The sequence below is a fragment of the Protopterus annectens genome, chromosome 5.part1, assembly GCF_019279795.1.
Source record: "Protopterus annectens isolate FY-2018-M chromosome 5.part1, PAN1.0, whole genome shotgun sequence".
Taxonomy (NCBI): Eukaryota; Metazoa; Chordata; order Ceratodontiformes; family Protopteridae; genus Protopterus; species Protopterus annectens.
This window is the reverse complement of record NC_056736.1, coordinates 625,355,580-625,376,911: the sequence shown is the minus strand read 5'-3', so window position 1 is coordinate 625,376,911 and position 21,332 is coordinate 625,355,580. Positions and strand designations below refer to the sequence as shown.

Here is a 21,332-nt window from a genome sequence, read left to right as displayed (position 1 = left end):
TGAAAAAGTAAGTACCTTTAATATTTTTTTAAATTTTGCAGCCTGAACTAAATATTTCACAGCGATTGTCTCAGTTGAATACTACGGATGATGACATCAAACAAGAAATTGAAAGCCACACTTACCCCCAAATTCTGGGAAAAAGGTAAGTGAAATCATATTGATTTATGTTAAGAATTGCATTCAAGAAATTGTGCACTGTATACAGAGGTACATGGTATTCTGATATTATTATAATTATCAAATTATTAGATTCAGTGTATTTGTATATCTGTTTGAGATACTTTGATTATAGCTCTCATCCTGCTATAATCACATTGCCAGGTTCGTTACAGGCCTACCCTACAGAACACACCACTGTACTAACCTGAAAAAGCTTGGATGGATAGAATTCCCACACCTTCTTCACCAGTCCCAACTCATAGAGGCCTTCAAAATCCTTAAACAACCTGAGAATATCCCAGCACTAAAAAACTTAATGACTCCCTACTCCAATCTAAGCTGCCTTCACTCAGCAAACAGACTCCTTGTCCAAACAACTAAATCTCTCAACCTAGGTGGTGACGCTATTTGCCAACACCACTGGTAAAATATGGAACTCTCTCCCAAATAACATCACGCTTGCAACTTCTCTAAGTCAATTCAAAAATAGTCTAAAACTCCACTTCAAGTCACACTGGCTATGTCCTTGCTCAAACCCAGACTAGCTCTGTGCCATTAACTAAAACATAAACAACTAGCTAAGATGATAAGTACTTTGTATACTGTGATAAAGAAATATGTATCCTGTCTAACTCTATGTCATTATACTGCCTACCGTCCATGCTAATATGTTATTAATGTTACATTTGTAGTAATCTCAGAAATAGTAATGGCAGTCTTGTACTTGTATGTAAATAGCCTATGTTTTTGTTAAGTTCTTTCAGCTCATTTACTGTACCTAATTATCAATGTAACTCTGTTGGAGCTTTTCTCCCCGGGCCTCTGCTGAAAAAGGACATGTATCCAGTCGGACCATCCCGGTTAACAAATGTAAAATAAATAAATAAATAATAAATAATACTGTTTTTTCTTTTGGAGCTCTGCATGGAATAGTGTAAAATAAAAAAAACATGAAATGTCAGAATGAATAGTGAATCCACTTTATAGGTTCATAGGTAAGTACTAGGCTAGCTGCCCTTGTGGGCCATTTCAAGCCTAGCCAATTTCCTGTTTTGTGCTCAAAATAACCTATCGTATTTGGTTATAGATTCGCCTTGTCCATCCCTTGGTCGATAATTATATATTACCCCTAATGAGAATAAATTCGATCATACCATAGATAATTTGCAGGGGCCTATGCATGGGATAAAGCATTTAGGAGCTGCATCTGTTCATTAATAGTACAGGGGGCAGTCCTGGGGTACATTTAATGCATAGATCTAAGTTTTGCTTGAAAATGGACAGGGATGATCTTTATTTTATGTGGCTGGAGAGTCTGCCCCACAGCAGTGCTATCCTCTGTGAAATATACATGTCCTTTCAAACCATTATGTTTAGATCCCTGGACTGAGTATTTCTGATGCCATTTGACTTGATGATGTGCAATAAATCCATCACTAATGGGTCAGAGGATGACTTGTAAGCCAGATACGGGTCACTTGTTAGCAGTCTGTAGGATACAAAATATATTGACAGGGTACGAAAAAACAGTGCACCAGGGTGACACACAATAGTGTTTAATAGTACAAAAATAAAAAGGTTGAACAGAGGTAAGCGCTTTCACAACAATAGTTGCTTCATCAGACAAAGTTAAAATGCACTTCAACTCTTAACAGCTTAGTCATCATTTAAGCAGAATCAATGATGTCATAATTTGCTACTATTTAAAAAGACAGCAAAATAATATATATATATATATATATACATCTCTATTTTAAAACTTATTATCTTAAAACAGTGAATATAAAATATGTAAAAGAATGTAAATGTAGTAGTTTACAATAGACACTAAAAACCCTTTGTAAACATAAGAAATATATGTATATATATATATATATATATATATATATATATATATATATATATATATATATATATATATATATATATATATATATATATATATATATATATATATCACCATAAAAAATGTTAAGAATAAAATAAAACATGTTAAAATAAATCAATGCTTAAGATGTCTTGCTTTTAAAAAATCAATGCTTAAGACGTCTTGCTTTTAAAAAAGGGATTAAGGAAGAAGTCCCATTAAGCCCTGGATAGCGTTCAGCATCAAGTTTTAAAATCCATCTTTGCTCATGGCTTTCTGTAACATTTTCAATGTCTCCTCCTCTCAAATTTCTATGAAAATGTTGTAAAACAAAGAATTTAAAAGAATGGGAAGCATCTGTATGCATGACATCTGTGGTTTTGCAGTCTGAGTACTGTTTAGAGTGTAAAGTAAAATGCCTAGTTGGGTGTGTATATGTACTTTTGTTAAAAATATGGGGACAGGCGCTACAAGTTCTACAGGGAAAAGTACCCTGTCTAACAGATTTACTTGTGCCTTTATGTGTATCTGTATTGCACAAGTGCTGCTTCAGTGACTTGTTATTTCTGAAACTAAAATGAGGGGTTCTTCCAATTATACCAACCAGATTAGGAACATCTTGTAGTAAATGCCAGTGTCTCCTTATAATGTCGGTATATTGATTAATGTTGCTAGCAAATTGAAAAACAATTCTAAAAACATTATTGCCAGAAGAATCAGTGTCTATATTACCACTATTAGTGCTGGAGTGAAAGTACGGTCTACATCTAGTGTGTCTCTGTTGCCAAGCATGAGAAATAGTTTGATCAATATCCCCAATTCTGTTTTTAGTTTTTTGAGAGCAGTAGTTGCATCTTCATCATTGTCATGTAATCTTAAAGTTCTAAAAACTTGGCCCTTAAGTACATTCCTGGGTATATGCCTAGGATGCGTACTGGATTTATGTAATACTGTATTTTTTCTGGTGGGTTTAAAATAGATATTGCTGCTTAAATGATTAGAGCAGAGCTTAGTGATATGTATGTCTAGAAAATTAATATCTGTTGCAGAAATCTGGTAAGAAAATTTCAAGAAGTTAGTGGTACTGTGTAAATATTCTACAAAGGATATAAAGTCAGTGCCATCACCTTTCCATAACAGAAAGACATTATCTACAAAACTTACATACCACAATACTTGTCCTAAGAATGGATTATTTACAGAAAGTATGTTTGTCTCTTCCCAGCAAACTAAAGCCAGATTGTCATAGCTTTTTGCACATGGTGTCCCCATTGCTACGCCATCTTTTTGCAAAAATAACTGATCTTGAAAAACAACAATATTGTTTTCTAGTATGATTTCTAATAAGCTACATATTTGTTGAGTTTTAGTATTGGTAAAACATTTATTAGCTGTTAGAAATTCTCTTATCATTTCAATACCCCAACAATTAGGTATGCTAGTAAAAAGATATTCTATGTCCATGGTAACAAGGACAAACTCTGTATCTTCTGTTATACTGTCCATTCTGTTGTGCAATCTTTCTAGAAACATCTTAGTATCCCTAAGTATTGTGTGACAATTCTTTAATAGGTCATGTAGATTACCTTCAACATATATGGAAAGGGGTTCAGTACACCAACCAGCTCCAGAGACTATGGGTCGCATTGGTGGAGTAAGAGGTTCTTATGAATCTTAGGCAGCCCATAGATACTAGGAATAGTGGGTTTGTTAATATTAAAATACTTAAATAATGATTCGTCAATTAGGCCAGTGACTAATAGATCAAATAACAAAAACGACACTTTGTCTATAATAGCATTTACAGTAATTTTTTAAATACATTGATATGTATCTGAGTTAAATAAAAGTTTTTCCATTTGCTGAACATATAGCTCTTTATCTAAGATGACTATGCCACCGCCTTTATCAGCTTGTTTAAAAACTACAGAATGTAAATTTTGTAATTCATGTAGAGCTCTCTGCTCCTCTGGAGTTAAGTTACAAAAAGAATAATTAAAACTAGAAAAAGCATCTGTATCTCTGAAAGCAGTTTCACAAACATCCATAAATCTTTGAATATCTGATGGAATAGGTGGAATAAATGTACTAGGTTGCTTATACATATTTTGTGTGTTGTTATTTGTATTCGTTGGAAACAAACATTTCAAAGCCAAATTTCTACCTAGTAACCTTAAGTCCTTGATCATTTCTGTAATATCAGCTTTCCTCGCAGGTATAAAGAATAGCCCTTTATTTAGTAATTTAAGTTGATCTGCATCTAATTTAAAAGAAGAAATGTTAACAACCAGACCTGAATTTATATACGTCTCTTTTTGTGGAGGGGAACTGTTCCCTCTGTTTGATTGATTCTGAATGTCTGTCCGTTGTTGGGAAGACTCTTGGCACGATGCCTGAACGGTAGTGCTGTCTTCAGAGTGAAATCGTTTTTCTTGTCTTTGTCTAAACAAATACTTGTTTCTCTTTTTGTGTCCAAAGAATCAGAATCCACATTAGTAGAAGTATTTAGATCATGCGATGTTGCTTCTGGCGCTGACGAGTGAAAAGTCTTTACTTTATTTTTAGGTTTAGTCCCATTACTGTTGAAGGCTTTATAGTTATCATTTATTACAATTGAAGTTTGGTGGACCTTATCACTAGCATTAGCATTCAGAGATTCTGTTGTTACTGCGGTCTGAGTGATCGGAAAACCGGAAGTAGAGCCAGAAACTGCATCTGGGGTTGTATTTTCGTTTAAAGTCCTGTTATCATTGTTAAGCATAGAGTTGCTAGGTTTTGCATTCAAAATAGCTTTATGTATTGCAATTAATCCAGCTGAAGTGCTAGGAACAAAACCAGGAGCAGCAACTCAAGCTGCACAAGAATTTGAGTCATTATTTACATTAGGCACATTGCTGGAACCAGTATTGCTTTGAAAAGATCTTGCATTTGGTGTGTTATTGGAAGCAATATTGCTTTGAGAAGATCTATTTATATTTTCACTCATCCATGAAAATACATTATTTTTAACAAAGTCCGATTTGTCCCTATTCAAGTTAGATAATTTAGTTGTCTGAAGCTTTCTTTCATAAGTAACAATATTGTCCTGTAGCTGACTCATTTTGTCAATAGTGATTTCACAAGGAAAATCCTCAGTAATTTGTGTTTCTAGGGCAATGATTTGTGACTTAAGCTGAAATTCAATAGGTGTAAAAAATTCTAGAAGCAGTTCCATATATTTAGCACTAGATTGTAAATTAAGCTCTTGCCATCTGCGGAGTAAATCTGGATAGGTTTCTCCATAGGTGGGCATATTTAAAATTCTAAGACCACGAGGTATTACCTTAGCTTCCAGTGAAGCTTGTAGATGCAGACGTTGCCATTGGAGCCTCTTATATTTATAGGTTAAGTTTTCCAAAACTTTATATTGTTCAAGAAACTCTGGTAAACGTTGAGTATATGAAGTATATTGACAGGGTTTTGAGTCGGTCCATGTAGGACATGTTGTTCTGGCCTTGTATCTTTTTAGTAAGACATCTCTGTGGGCATTATAGTTGTTGCATGTGTTTGGACAGATATATGGCAAAGTGAGCATTATATTCAATGACTGGCCTAATGAGGGCTAAGTAATAGGGGACAATGACATCCCTATATCTAGACACAGTCCCTTTCTTTATAAGCTGTGCAATATAGAAGGACTTTCTTACAACAATAGATACATGTTGTTCAAAAGTTAGGTTACTGTCCATATATGTTCCCAAATCCCAAACAACTAGATTTAATCTTAGGGGTGTATTGTCAATGTGGGAGTTCCATGAGGTAGATGACTTCACAAAGGATACAGTAATGTATTTTTTGGCATTTCGTTTCAGACCATGATTTTAACACAAGTGATTTGTATGAGACAAACCTACCTGCAGGATGGCTGAGTCATTTGGGGATTCAATGTCTGCTTCTACCTTGCAGTCATTGCAAACTTACTCAGCCAGAGCCCCTTGGTATTGGCTTTTATTGGTTGGGAGGGTGGCCTAATGGTTAAGATGTTTGCCTTACAAACACAAGGTGCAAGGTTTGAGTCTCACAAGGGATAACTGGCTAGGCTTACAATGGCTTGCAAGAGCAGTTAGCCTAGTACTAACCTATGAACCTATTAATTCAGAAAAGTAGATGCCAAACAAGACAAGTCCCAGCACAGAACACTGGGGACTCCACTGGTGACTGGTCTCTTTGTGGAGGTAACTTATCCTGTTTTGTCTGTGTCCTGTCAGTGAGCCAGTTGGCAATCCAGAGGGTGACATAGGTGTTTATTCTCAGTTTATCTACCTTTTCTACTATGCCTATGTGGGGAATTGTGTCAAAAGCTTTGGCCATGTCGAGGTATGTGATATGTACAGTTTTGCTTTTTACATTGGTGGTCTTTTCAAAAAAAACACCAAGTCAAGTAAACATGACCTGCCCTTGACAAATCCAAACTGAGATGGGTCCAGTGTTTGGAGGTTCCCTATGTTCTGATTGATTAATTCCATGATAAGTCTTTCCATGGCTTTGCATATCAGGCTAGTCAGACTTATGAGTCTGTAATTGCCTGGGTGTGTGGAAGGTCCTCCCTTATGCAGGGGGAATGACCATACTGTTCTCCATTTGCATGGTACAAAAGCTGTATGGAGGCTAGGACTGAACAGTGTTATTAGTGGTGTGGCTAAATTTTGCTTCATGCTATTGAAGATGCATCTAGGGATATTGACAGGACCCACTGATGCAGTATTTTTACTTTTGATAGCACTTTTAGGACTTGGTCTTGTGTGATAGCCAGAAGTGAGCAAATTTCAGGTATATCTTTTGGGACAGACAGGTGGGAGAGAGGGATAAAGTTAAAGCTAAATTAAATGGCCAGTAGGTTAGTTGTGCCTTCACCCTCAATGTAGATAACATTGTTCATAATCAGCTCAGCGCATTTCTGTGTTGTGCTTTTGAGATTACACACATAACTACAAATGCCTTGTGATTGTCTTTGGCTTAGGTATCTATTTTAGTTTCAAAGTTAGCTTTGGTGGATTTTATTAAGCTCCTGATTTGTTTGTCTATTTCAGTGACATGAGCTCTAACATTCTGAGAATTTCTGTTGTTACGTTTGGTCAAAATTCTTTTCCTTTTATTGTAAAGCTTGTTGATATTATGATTCCACCATGGGGGGTTGTTTCTGGCATTTGCCCTACACTTGTTCCAGTGGGGTAGATCTGCATCTATAGCTGTTTACATGCTGGTATAGTGTCATTGTGTACATTTCTGTGAATTCAATGGAATTAACTGGGTATGGTGAGGAATTGAAGCTTGTCAATGTATCACTTGGGAGTAAGTTGTTTGTCTTAAAGAAGCTTCTAAAGATACCTTGGATGGAAGGGTTTCAGTTTTAGTTTGAAGGAGGTGGCTTTATGGCCAGACATAACAAGTGATGAAGATACCCAAGGGATGATGCAAGATACTCCCATATTATTAAGGAGAAGATCCAAGATGTTATACCCCTAGTGGGTAGTCTTGACTAATTTTTCCAGGGTGTTTGTACTGACAAAGTCCAGGCATCTCTGTGCTTGTGCACTAGTGATGGTGTAGATTTCCCAGTCTATAGCTGGATAGTTTAGATCACCTAGGAAATGGTATTGGGTTTAATACTGAGTGATTCTAGTTCCTGTAGATAGGCATTGTGATTTTCTTTTGTCATAGAGGAAGGTCTGCAGCTAGATAATATATGGTATGGGACCTTTCTGATGGTTATTTGGACATGAAAAACTTGATGTGAGTTTCTTCTGAACGTAGACTGATACACCTCCATATTTTTCTCCTCCTGCATAGTAGCTGTTCTAAGTGTGTGGAAGGCATTATAGCGCTACAGAGCTGGAATGCTCTCCTCTGTTTTAAGCCACGTCTTGGTCACTGCTCAGACGTCAGTGTCTTCTAGGGTGAGAAGGGATTGCAGGGAGTGGCATTTGTTGTTCAAGCTCCTAACATTGATCGGTAACACATTCATATTTTCCTTTGCTTGTTTTGTTATATTGGTAGGTTTATCAGGTTGGCATTGCATAAATAAAGGCACTATGAGGGTGGACAATGTCTTTGCTGATAACTGAAACCCAAGAGGTGACAGATGTAGGCCATCCCTGGCAAAGCAGCATTTGTCTATGTATTTTCACAGGTAGATGCTAAATGCTACCTCAATGGTTGTTTTTCAGCCAGGGAACTGAAGTTAAATGGCAAGAGGTGATGTCATGCTGCAAGTATTCCAGCAGCAATATTTCAGATATTAATTTAAGAACTGTCTGAGAGAGACTGGGCATTTTGTATTTTGTCTTTTGACCTGGCAACACTAGCTGGAAAACCCACTCACCCTATCTGTCTTGCCTTGTTGTAATAGTAAGTTTCTAGGGTATAGTAACTCTTTTAGATATAGTTAGGAATGTAGTACAAACTAGTTTATATGTTTCCTGTATTTATTTGAGACTGTCCTGCAATGTAGTTTTAAATATTTCCTGTGATTTTGAACTCTGAAGTTACTGTGATGATTTACTAAGTATGTTCTTGTTCTTTTATTATTTATTATTAAATATATTTAAGCCTATCTTTGTGGCTAATATTTGTGAGACATACTTATGCTCTAGAGTACTTGTATATCTATTTGGTGACACTGTGCAGGCCACTCCTAATAGCCTTGCTCTTGGCCAAACTACCATTTGGATTAGTAGTAACATTACACAGTAAGATTGGACACCCTTTGCTAAAGGCCTTAAAGTAGCTGATAAGGAGTGACTGGTGGCAGGTGAAACTACCTTATAGTCTGGGCAGAAGGGGGCATAGCTAGTAAATCTGTGCCAGCTTTTCTCAGGTGTGTGTGTGTGTGTGTGTGTGTGTGTGTGTGTGTGTGTGTGTGTGTGTGTGTGTGTAAATCAAACCTCTAAGTCTGTGTGTGTGTGTCAGCTACTTGGTCAGGGACACGAAACAGTGCTGGAGGTCCTGGCTTGGTCACTCAGCTAAGATCTCAACTCTATAGCTGTGCCAGTGGGGAGTCTTATTGGGGATCTGGAGAAAGAGTGAGAAACCAGCCCTAGACTGGCTGTGGTATTTGTGTGCTCTTAAGGGAAATTGCCCTTTACTGTGTGTGTACTGGTCATCCTCCCAGTGTGTACTTCCCCCACTGTTCCCAGTGGTGAGGATTGAGGCTGTTTGATTACTGGGCCAGTGCTGAGGCATCACATATTAATTGGTGGGCAGTGGTGAGATATCCACATCACATATTAATTGGTTTGCAGTGGTGGGATATCCACATATTAGGATTCAGTGGTGTATATATATATATTATAACTGTCATCTCCAGTTTCCTCCTGCATTTCTACCTTTTAGCCTCCTATTATTGTCCACCTTCCTCTCTCTTAGACCCTACCTACAGAGTCTTCCTCCCTCCTCACATTGTCTCAGCCTCCTTCTTCTGCTGTCTTGTCCCGCCCGCTAGTGTATATATATATATATATTATAACTGTCATCTCCAGTTTCCTCCTTTTCTTCTACCTAGCCTCCTATTATTGTCCACCTTCCCTTACCTACTACCTCTAGAGACCTCCTCCTCACTGATTGTGATTCTTCTTCTGCTTCTCTTCTGCTGTCTTGTCTCTGTATATATATATATATATATATATATATATATATATATATCTCTCCCTTCATCCTGCATTTCTACCTTTTAGCCTCCTATTATTGTCCACCTTTTAGACCTACCTACCTCCTACCTCCTGTTCTCCTCCTCAATTGTCTCTGTCTTGTCTGTCTAGCCTTCTCTGGTCTTCTTCGTTCCCCACCACCCACCCCCATCACCCACCCCCCAGCCAGCCAATACCCACCTCCCTCCATTTACCCACCACATACCCTGCCTCACACAATCATACACCAACTACAGACCACACCCACCCTGCACTTAAATCAAACTAATCTATACCACCCATCCACCTTACTTACCAACCATACAACCACAACTATAACATAACTACAACTTAAACTGATCTACTAACTTCTTCCTACTTCTTTCTACTCTTTTTCCTAACAGCCTACTTACTCCTAACTTCTCTCCTAACTTCTTACTCTCTCCTCTCTCACTCTTCCTCCCTCTCACACCTTCTTCAAACACCTATAATCCCCCCACACCTCAATCCCCCAACTTCCTTCCCACAACCTCACAACCAACTCACCAAATACCAAAACAAAGAAAATAATTAGCTATAAAAAAAAAAAAAAAACAAAAAAAAAACAAAATATGCTAAATCCTCCTTCAAAAACTAGAAACTTCAAAAATCATTACCCAACTAATTCAGATGCACCACAACACCAAGATCATAACACCAAAATTAATCTCTCCACCAAACCCACAACACTATACCTCTACATACACCCTCCAATATATCTAGCATCTGTAACAAAATTAGTCAATCCAATCAAGCCCTAGCAAATACAACAAAATTAGTCAACTCCATGCCCTATAGAAATACACAACTTTGATATCTTATGCAATTAAAGATACCCCACCTATGTATAACATTTAGAAACTTGATTACTCCACCAGGAAAGGTGGGAATTGTAAGATATGATAAACTCCACCAGGAAAGGTGGAAAGGTGGGACCTTCTATAAAAAAACAACAAAACAAACTCTTTACTTGAATTCTTACTCTCCCAAAATAAAAAAAACGCAAATATGAAATAATTTCTCCCCAAAAGCATATCTCCCTACCTTAGAACACATTCATTATATTTGTGCATAGAACAAATAACCTCTATTTCCTCACTAACACTATTTCTTGGAAATATTAACAATCTCTCTTAAACCCTATTTCTTTACATGTTTTTAAATATAAACTAAACCACTCATAAATCCTCTAATATTTACTTCTAAAAAACATATAGAAACCAATTTAAATAACTCCCTAATAACTCATCTCCCCCTGCAAAAACAAAATTAAAAAAAGCCAAGGCAGCCTAGATTCCTCACTCATACTACCTCGTCTTACACAAAAACAACTAAAAACTAACCATCCTACCACTACCACACACCCCACGTAATATTCCTAAACTTTTCCAAAAAAACAGAACACCACAGAACAAACACAATACAACTGGACATCCTGAAACACTCAATTCACTCAAGGCTGTTGAATACTTCAATTCAACATTCCTCAACATCTCACACAATCACAAGGCTGTTGAATATCTATATTCAAAGAGACTAACATACCCTAAAAACTAACCTCTTCCTGTGAAGTAATAAATCCTAAAAATGAAATAAATCTCAATAAACCTACTTTATAGAAACTAGCAATATATCAACAATTTAGCTCCAAACTCTAGAAACAAAAAAAAAACCTAAAAAAGCTTTCCTAACAAAAAAAAACTAATTACTCTAGCCAAAAAAAGAAAAAAAAGTACCACAAATAAAATGCAAATCTAACACCAAACAATAAATACACCTAACCCAAATAACATTACCCCAACCCCCTAACCAAGACTTAATAATAATAACTTTAATACTTTCTTTACTACTTTCTTCATCTACTTCAATACCTTCCTTACCTAACCTTCTACTTCCTCTTTAAGTCTAAGTTCCTTCAACTATCCTCTCCTTCCCACCTCCCCTCTTATGCAACTTTTTATACAACCAACCTCCTACAACAACTTCTTCACACTACCCCTTCAAGATGCCCCTCCTACCTGAATTCCCTATAATACATCCTAAAAGTATTTGCTATCCTTATTAATTCCCCTAAAAAACATCTCCTCCTTAAGCCTTTAAAAGCAGTACATCAAAAAACTCTGCACATACATACCCAATTCCATGGAAACCACTCTTAAAACCTACTTCGCTTTCATTACTATCATCTATCATGCAAATTACAGAAAATTATATCTACAATAAATCTACTAACTTCTATATCACAAACAATCTGTACAACCTACTACTAAAACATAGTACTAGTACCACCACATTCCAATCAGTCACCTACACTCACTTACCAATAACAAACAACTAAACTAACTAACTCTGAACAACAAGCTTATCTCTCAACAACACTTGGACCTCCATAAACATTGATATGGTAAAACAAAACATACCTGTAATACTCTAACCCCTTCTTGCTTTATACTCTTCTTTACTCTGTATTTCATACTACTCTTTTAACATTACAATTATACCTACTCTGGATCAATTTATTATCTCTCTACTACTATCTCCTTCCTGGTACCACAGGGATCTATACTAATCTCCACTTTTCCACTCACTACTTTATTAATGATCTCTATCATCTATCAAAAACATTCCTACATCTTCTATTCTTGCACCACTCAGAAAAACACTAGCCTTTCCACTCAATATGATCTCCCTTACCTCACAAACATAACTTTCACTCTCAAACCAAACTAACAAAAAATTACAGATCTCCTCTACACAAAACAAAACTATGTCTTTTTCAACTACACACAACTAACTTTATAATAAATTAACCGTATTATGCACTTTGAATTTTTTACTCACTCTAACTGACCATATTTACTAACCCTAATAATCTTCACTACACAAGAAAAGTGTTAATAACTATACAGATAATAAAAGATAATAACTCTTAACACATCTTACTTTATACATACACCCCTTCTTGTCGTTTCTTATCTCTCTACTAATCTCTCTAAAAAATCTAACTAACTGACTGTCTACCTCTTACCACACTATAGCTCTAATTACTAACCACCACTTAATATATCAATCACCACATACCTTTAAAACAACTACATCAACCACTCTTTCCTAACAAGCTTTACTACACTGGTTGAATCTCCTAACAATAATAGCTCATCAACCCTCAAAAACTTCAATAAATAGCAACCTCAACCCTCAAACACCAGCTCTAGCAACAACTCGCTCCCCTACGACTTAAAAAAACTAACATTACCAAATTCCAAAATCTTCAGGAACTGCCTAACTACTCACTTTCTGGCAAACTCTCAAATCTATGGCAAATATGGAATAACCTTAGCTTTAATCCTTCCCTCAAACTACTTCTTTCAAATTCTTACTTTTTCAAATCAAACAAATTACATAAATGTCCCCTACTTATCTCCTCTCTAATTCTTTTTATTTTCTTTAACACTGCTTCCTATTTCTATTAAATAACTTTTGCTTACTTAACCTTATACTGTTGTAAAAAATGATTCCAATATTCCCTTTGTTGTTAATTAAGCAATTACATTATTTGTATTATTTATATTTGTGGTATTATCATTTTGGTATGATCACTTTTTTTTGTAAAATTTGCTCTTTTGAAATATATTGAATTCCTGTAGTCTGTAAACAGTGGTCACTGAGAAAAGTGTTTGTACTCTCAATCATCCACACAGTAAACATTCAGAGTTTCATATCACAATTGTTTTATTTATTTATTTATTTATTTATTTGTTTGTTTGTTTGTTTGTTTGTTTGTTTATTTATTTATTTATTGTTAGCTTAGTTAGTCAGGGAGAGCAGGCAAGGGTATCAGCAGAGGAGTATGGCAAACTGATAAGGAGCCAGTTGGTTGAGTTGTGTCAGGCCAAAGGACTGGTGCATGCCAACCTGATTAAAGTTGAAAAGATTGCAGCCTTGGGCACAGCTGCATCACAGACCAGCAATCAGGACAATCAGACTGGCCTTGGAGATGTACATCTCTCAGAAAATGAACAGTTCAACCTTTCCACAGAGGACTTAAAAATCTGTCTGAGTTAAGGCTCAGCTCTCAGACCCTACATTATAAGGACTGAGGGAGGTAGCTAGTGAGGCACCTGATTCTCAAGGGAAGGGGGAAATCTGTATACTGGGACAAAGGGTTACTTTATAGAGCATGGACCCTTGAGGGAGGGCTAGAGGGTGAGAGACTACAGCAATTGGCAGTGCCCAGAGACTACCATCTGGCACTTCTAGCCGTAGCCCATGATATTCCCTTTGCAGGTCATATGGGCATAAAGCATACCAAGAGACGTGTTATGCAGAACTTTTATTGGCCTGGGATTTCCAGAGATGTAACAGGGTATTGCAGGATCTGTGAGCAGTGCCAAAAGGTAGGCAAGGCAGGAGACAAGGTGAAAGCTCCTTTGATGCCTTTGCCTGTGATTGAGGAGCCATTTCAGAGGGTAGCTATGGATATTGTGGGGTCTCTGAGTACCCCGAGTTCCACAGGGAAGAAGTATATCCTAGTGGTAGTAGATTATGTTACCAGATACCTTGAAGTGATGGTTCTGTCCTCCACTGAGGCAGAAAAGGTGGCAATTGCTTTGTTAGAGATTTTCAGCAGGGTAGGTTTCCCAAAAGAAATACTGACTGACAGAGGTGCCAATTTCATGTCAGACCTGCTGGCTGGTCTGTGGAAGCACTGTAGGGTGAAACACCTAAAGACCACCCCCTACCATCCCCAAACTTAATGGTCTGAGAGGTTAAACTCTACACTCCAGACCATGCTATAGGCATTTGCAAACCAGTTCAAGAGAGAGTGGGACAAATATCTGCCCCATCTGTTGTTTGCTTACAGAGAGGTTACCCAAGAATCCACATGTTTTTCACCTTCGATTTGCTGTATAGGGTGAGGAGACCTCTACGTTTGATTCGAGATGAGTGGGAGGGTGAAGTATGAATCCCACAAGGAATCTGTTGTGGCATATGTCCTAAACCTCAGGACAAGGCTCTGGGAGTTCATGGGCTTGGCCCAGGAGAACCTGGCAGAAGCCCAACAGCAGAAAAAGGTCTGGTATGACAGGAATGATCAAGCTAGAGAGTATGCTGTAGGGCAGCAGGTAATGTTTCTCATTCCTGTCAGACACAACAAGCTTCAGGCAGCTTTGAAGGGACCCTTCAAAATGGTAAGGGAGGTCTGTCATGTTAACTACATGGTAGAGCTGCTAGACAGGAGGCAGGGGCACAATCTGTACCATGTTAACATGATGTAATGTTACCGTGATATAGAGGCTCTTTGCTGAGTATTTGCAGTACATGGCAGGAGGAGTGTGAGAGGAGATCTATAGCTACAGGGAGCTAGCCAGCCAAATTCCAAATTATATCATGGAGCCTAGGCCTACAGGCATATGATAGGACATTGCAGTACTGTACTGGGGTCAGCAATGCCAAGGCAGTTGGAACTCGAGACAGGGAATGGGGTAAGGTATTACCAGATAGACAACCCTCTCAAGCAACGTAAGGGTCAGTTGAAAAACTACCTTGAGTATACGGGGGAGGGGGATGTCACAAGAGGAAATATTACCAGCCTAGCTATCTGGAATTTTGTAAATAATTATATGTCATTTCTGAGTATTGATATAATTTATATAGAAGTGTGACAGAAGGAGATACTACCAGCCCAGCTATCTGGAAGTTTGTAAGTGGCTGTGTGTCATTTGTGAATGTCAACATCATTCATATGCCTGTGTTACAAATGTATTAGAACTGTATGTCATATTGCATAGACGTGTGCTGAAGAGATATTTTTATACACTATTGCAACTGTTTAACAGGGGAGACTGAAACACAGGAGATTAACTTGCAAAACATCAGAAGAATGGTTGAGGTTAAGTTACATTATAGCTGGGCCATAAACAAATGAGATGTTATCTGTCAGTTTCAGTGCAGTAGAAGACATAATGTCTATAACTAGAAGTTTTTTGTATTGTCTTGAAAGAGAGGTAATTACAAGGCTTGAGATGTGGAAGTGTTTCATTGCTTTATGACTTCCAGCAGCTTCACAGCTCTGAGCAAAAGCTTTTGTCTATGTATTTTCACAGGTAGATGATAAATGCTACCTCAATGATTGTTTTTGAGCCTGGGAACTGAAGTTAGATGGCAAGAAGTGATGTCATGCTGCAAGTATTCATTTAAGAACTCTCTGAGAGAGTGACTGGGCATTTTGTATTTTGTCTTTTGACCTTGCAACACCAACTAGAAAACCCACTCACCACATCTGTCTTGCCTTGCTGTTAAAGTAAGTTTCTAGGGTATAGTAAGATATATTTAGGATTATAGTGAAGATTAGTTTATATGTTTCCTCCATTTATTTGAGATTGTCCTGCAATGTAGTTTTAAATATTTCCTGTGATTTTGAACTATGAAGTTACTATGATGATTTACTGAGTATGTTCTTGTTCTTTTATTATTTGTTATTAAATATATTTAAACCTATCTTTTTGGCTGATGTTTGTGAGACATTTTTAAGCTCTTAAATACTTGCATATCTGGTGACACTGTGCAGGCCACTCCTGATAGCCTTGCTCTTGGTCAAACTACCACTTGGATTAATAGTAACATTATACAGTAAGATTGGACACCCTCTGCTAAAGGCCTTAAAGTAGCTGATAAGGAGTGACTGGTGGCAGGCAAAACTACCTTATAGTCTGGGCAGAAGGGGGCATAGTGAGTAAATATGTGCCAGCCTTTCCCAGGTGTGTGCATGTGTGTGTGTCTGAGTGTGTATAAATCAAACCTCTAAGTGTGTGCGTGTGTCAGCTACTTGGGCAGGGACACAAAGCACTGGTTGGATACAGAGGGTGCTCAAGGTCCTGGCTTGGTCACTCAGCTGAGGTCTCAACTCTACAGCTGTGCCAGTGGGGAGTCTTTCTGGGGATCTGGAAAAAGAGGGAGAAACCAGCCCCAGACTGACTGTGGTCTCTGTGTGCTCTTAAGGGTAATTTCACTTTACTGCGTGTGTACTTGTCATCCTCCCAGTGTATATGTCCCCCACTGCTGCCAGTGGTGAGGAATGAGGCTTCTTGATTGCTGGGACAATGCTGGGGCATCACACAAGCATCAAGTAAACAAATTGGAATCATATGTGTTGTTTTGTGTTAGGCTGTACCACGTTTCTCTTGCTCTTCAGACTATTATAAAAGCTGGATTATTATTTGCTGTTGAAAATGTCTCAGCAGTTTGTCTCAGTTTTAACAGCAATGTAACATCAAAATTTACTTCAGCGGCTCTTTTATGCTGTAAATGTAGTTCTTGATTGGCTTAATATATCTAGTGGTTCTTTTATGTTGCAAAAGTAATTTTTGATAGTCTTTTTAAGTGTTACTAAGACTACCCAGGCTTCTTCACTTTTGGGTCTAACTTACTCTGTACTTTTTATTAACAGCCTCAGTCTCTGACTGCAGCCCCTGTGAGAGTTGTATAAGATGCACCAGGTTGTCATTTAGGAAGGTAAAGTTATGTACCTTGTTTCAGGCATTCTGTCTCAGCAGATACTAGTAGACTGAGCATCCTTCTCCAAGGGGTGCTTTTCTGGTGAAATATTTACTTTATCATCACTGTAGTCTGTACTGTAATTTATTAATTTGATCCTGGTCCACTCTTTTTCCCAACACCATCAAGCATAATATTGATTTAGATCAGAAGGCCGCAGGTTTTGTTCCCATACCATGAACCTGGGTTTTTGTCCTAGTGCTGATGTTACACTACCGCCCAAACAGTACTGTATTACAATTTTCCTTTGTATTGTGTTTGCTAATGCAAAAATTGATGTTTTCATTTGTGTTTTCTGAATTTACTTGTGACTGCCTTGCACCTACTGCTGAATGTCATTCACTGTTATTTGATTTGATTCAAAGTTTGTCTAAGGAACAGAATGTGTAAGGCATTTGCCTAAGCTATTTTAATCACTGTATATACTGGCTTAAACCTTGCAAACTGAATTTCCAGCGTTTAGTTTGAGTTTTGAACAGCCATGCCTCTGCTGAGTTTATTACATTTCTGTTTCTGTAACTTTTGTACTGCACTGTTATTTTTATGTCATACATTGACGTATACTAGTAACTTACTTGTCCCTTTCTAGCCCAGTAAAGATTTTTGATGCTTGCCACAGAAAACAAAGTAAATCTGCTAATCCATACTTGATGCATAATATTAGCTTATAAAAGGATTACACTAACTTTTAATTTTTCTTTTATTCAGGTTGCAGCATGAGAGATTCAGGAACTTAAATAAGCCACTCAACCATGGAGGCCCAAATGCCTATCACACTCTAAAGTATTATGACCTTGTTAATCCTCCATTTGTTTGTGAGAAACCAGATCTGTCTGCAGCTGGCACTGACCCTTTTATTCATTATCATGAAGACAACGATTCAGTGTAACAGGAAAACAAATAACTTTTCTACAAGTAGAATAAGCAGTGAGCTTATTCGTGTCGTTGTAAATCTTCAGGTTTCGGGTTGTAATCTAATTGTAATCACTGGAATGCTGTTGTCCACGCATGACCAAATGAAGAAAAAAAAATGACTCTTCAGTTGCAATCAAGTCACAATTTTTTTTCAGAGTCAAGCTTTATTTTAAGCAGCAGATGGAATGAGGTATGCTGAGTTGCAGCACTTTTACATATACAGTTCAGAAATACGTACAGCATATAATACAAAATGCTGGTACAGTACAAAAGTATAAATCATAAAAAATATGAAGCATAGAAACTTACTTTGCTCAGCCCCTCCTAACAACTAGCTGTAGTGTGTCTGTCTTTTCCTTAGCCTATATACTCATAGGACAGCAGAGGTGGCAGGAATGCCTACCGTCATGTAGAGCAGTGGCGACATTTTTTCATGATTGTCATTATACTTTGACAAACAGTAGTACCTGAATACTTGTAAGAATACGCTTCTGCATGCACAACCTATTGTGGTTGGTCTTGTGTACTGCAACTGAGCATGCATCTTCCTCCCAGCTTTTCCCTTCCCCCAAAAGAGTGATAGGCACACCTCCAGCAGTGTTCCTCTCCTGTCCACTCAGCCCCCTAACATCCAGGGTTAGATCCCAAAGGTGTGTAGCAGTGATACAGAGATCTTCCACCAAGAAACAGTTGCTGCCCTCGAGCTTGCAAAAGAACGCCCCTCCAAATATAGATGAGTAATGATGGGGACCATGCACTAGGAAGACGATATGCAGAGACCACATCACTGACATATCCCAATATCCTGCTTTTTTGCAAAAGTAATATACTGTAAACATCCTTCATAATGATATTCCATTGCAAATCACAGTCTGAAACTATACACATGAAGCCTGAATGGGCACAAAGGGCAACGGTAGCAGAATGGGGCTTTCAGGACAAATGACCACACAGAAGAATGGGCTGTACTGTACAAGTGCAGAGTCAGCACTGACTAGCTCCAAAGAAATCTGGTGTGAAGATGAAGGTATCACAACTGGCAGAACCACACAAAATGCAATAGTTAAATATGCACCAGTGCCATGAAGAGTCATATGTATGTGGTAATGGAAAAGAGCAAGTGCCTGCAGAAATGTGTTACAGAGGAACAAGATGGACACAGTGAAACTGGAATCAGCTAGAAAGTTTTTATTTTATAAACGAAAGGATGATTGCAAGCTTGCATTTTTTCGTAAAATATAACACGTAAAGCTGGATGCAGTAGCCCTAACTATCAAGGGATAAAGTACCCATACAAATTAAGGCATTTGGAGAATATATCCTAAACCTTTTGTCAAAATCAAGTTATAGCCTCACAGTTCAAACAAATGCTGGTATCTGTAGAACCATAATTGTAACCAAAGAAGTGATAATGGTAAACTGCTCAGGATAAGCTGATCTTCATGTGATAATATTCATTATATTTTAAATCGTAAAGTGGATTTTATAAATCACAACAAACACAGTAAATATAAACTTTTTGTAATATGCCACTAGGCAATTTATACCTCAGTAACTATTCAAGCTGCACACACACTGTCAGCAAAATGTTGTTCACCTAGCTGTGGGTTTTCATATGAGGCTAAGTAGTTCTTTCTGTTTTCTTTGGTTGTTAAGGTATTTACAGAAATATGAAAATTATAACAATAAAAATAAATAGTATATGAACAACATTTAATATCTCTTTACCTGCAGTGGACAGCAGTGAAATATCAATGAATTATTGTTGCCCATCATGTAAGCTTTAAAATGGAAGTTTTTCAGTAGCTTGTATGTAGCACGATTTTGCAGTTATTAATGTAAATATAAACAAGCAATATTAGTTCCCAGGAAGTGTCATTATGATGATCCTAGAAAAATGCCTGGAGGCATCACTAGGATTTAATAAGTTAATACTTTGATCTTTCCCTCCCACTCTGCACCTGGCTACTACTTCCTCTAGCAGTATTCCCACATATCCCCCGGATGCAATAATCTTCCATGCAAGACTAACTTAGTCCTGCATGGAAGTGCCCGTGTAGGAGCAGGACGGCAGCGCACCATGCATAATAATGAAGGCGTGCTTCCCAAGGTCCTAGGCTTACATGGAGCGTGTACAAGGGCAGGGGGTGTGTCTGAGAGCAGTTCTCTCAGAATAAACACGCCCCTGCAATGTAGAACAGCAGAAAGTGGAAATAAATGAGCGAGACTGCTCATAGGTGTCCGCATATCCCCACCAACTGTCCCCCATGTGTACAACAGCAACAGGACATATAAATCAAAAGAAAAAAAAAACTTTATTTTTTTTTTAAATCTGAGTACAGCTAACCGTAGGTGCATGGGTGTGCCCATTGCTTAGCTACGGTTAAAGCAGCTTAAAAGGCTGAAGAGGATAACAAGGAAGATATATGCAAATGAAGCAGCACAGCAATAGTGTAGTGGGCAGAGAATTTGCCTAACAAGCAGGCATTCCCGGTTCGAGTCCCACTACAGCACAGTCTATTTTACATGGCAAAGCATGGTATAACCAATATTGTTTTTGCAAAACCCACTAAATAACATATATTTATGAACTGGAGTACTGTAGGAAATGTGCATGTGAAGAGTCAGTATCATAATGAATAAGACAGTAATAAGCAGGTGTAAACACAGATAAGCAGTAGTAAGCATATGTAAGCACTAGTAAGTGTGTTTAAGTGCGTTTGCACAAGGGTAAGCACTGCCTACACAGATTAAGCAATGTAAAAGCTAACTGAGTGTAAGAAACTATAACCTGAAATAAGCAGTGCTTCCCACTGCGCAAACCTGCTTACAACTGCTTTAAAGTGCCTTAATCATTCTGTATCCAACGGGCTTTGTTCTGCCCAGCAACAAAATAAACAGCCATGCAGGTCTCGAACCGAGGACCCTAGACACTATAGTCCCAGTAGCTATCCACCAAGTCATCACAGAAGTACAGAAGAATGAGGTAGTAGTAAATATGCCCTCACCATAGGATAACCAAACTGAACCTGTGAAAGGCATCAGTATACAGTCATATGTGCCATAGCACACTACATAACATAAATATGTAAACTGGAGTACAGCAGTAAGCCCAGAAGTGAGGTGTA

General features: G+C 37.8%; 1 protein-coding gene across 1 annotated transcript in view; it reads left to right on the top strand.

The window, feature by feature from the left end:
- The window catches only part of LOC122803568 (WD repeat-containing protein 49-like), a 1,120,011-nt gene extending 1,101,046 nt beyond the window's left edge, over positions 1-18,965 (top strand). Inside the window, exons 29-30 of the mRNA XM_044073240.1 lie at positions 42-145; positions 17,998-18,965. Of these exons, the coding sequence (XP_043929175.1) occupies positions 42-145; positions 17,998-18,178 (285 nt within the window). The 3' untranslated portion in view covers positions 18,179-18,965. The remainder of the gene's footprint in view (positions 1-41; positions 146-17,997) is intronic.
- Positions 18,966-21,332: the final 2,367 nt, after the last annotated feature.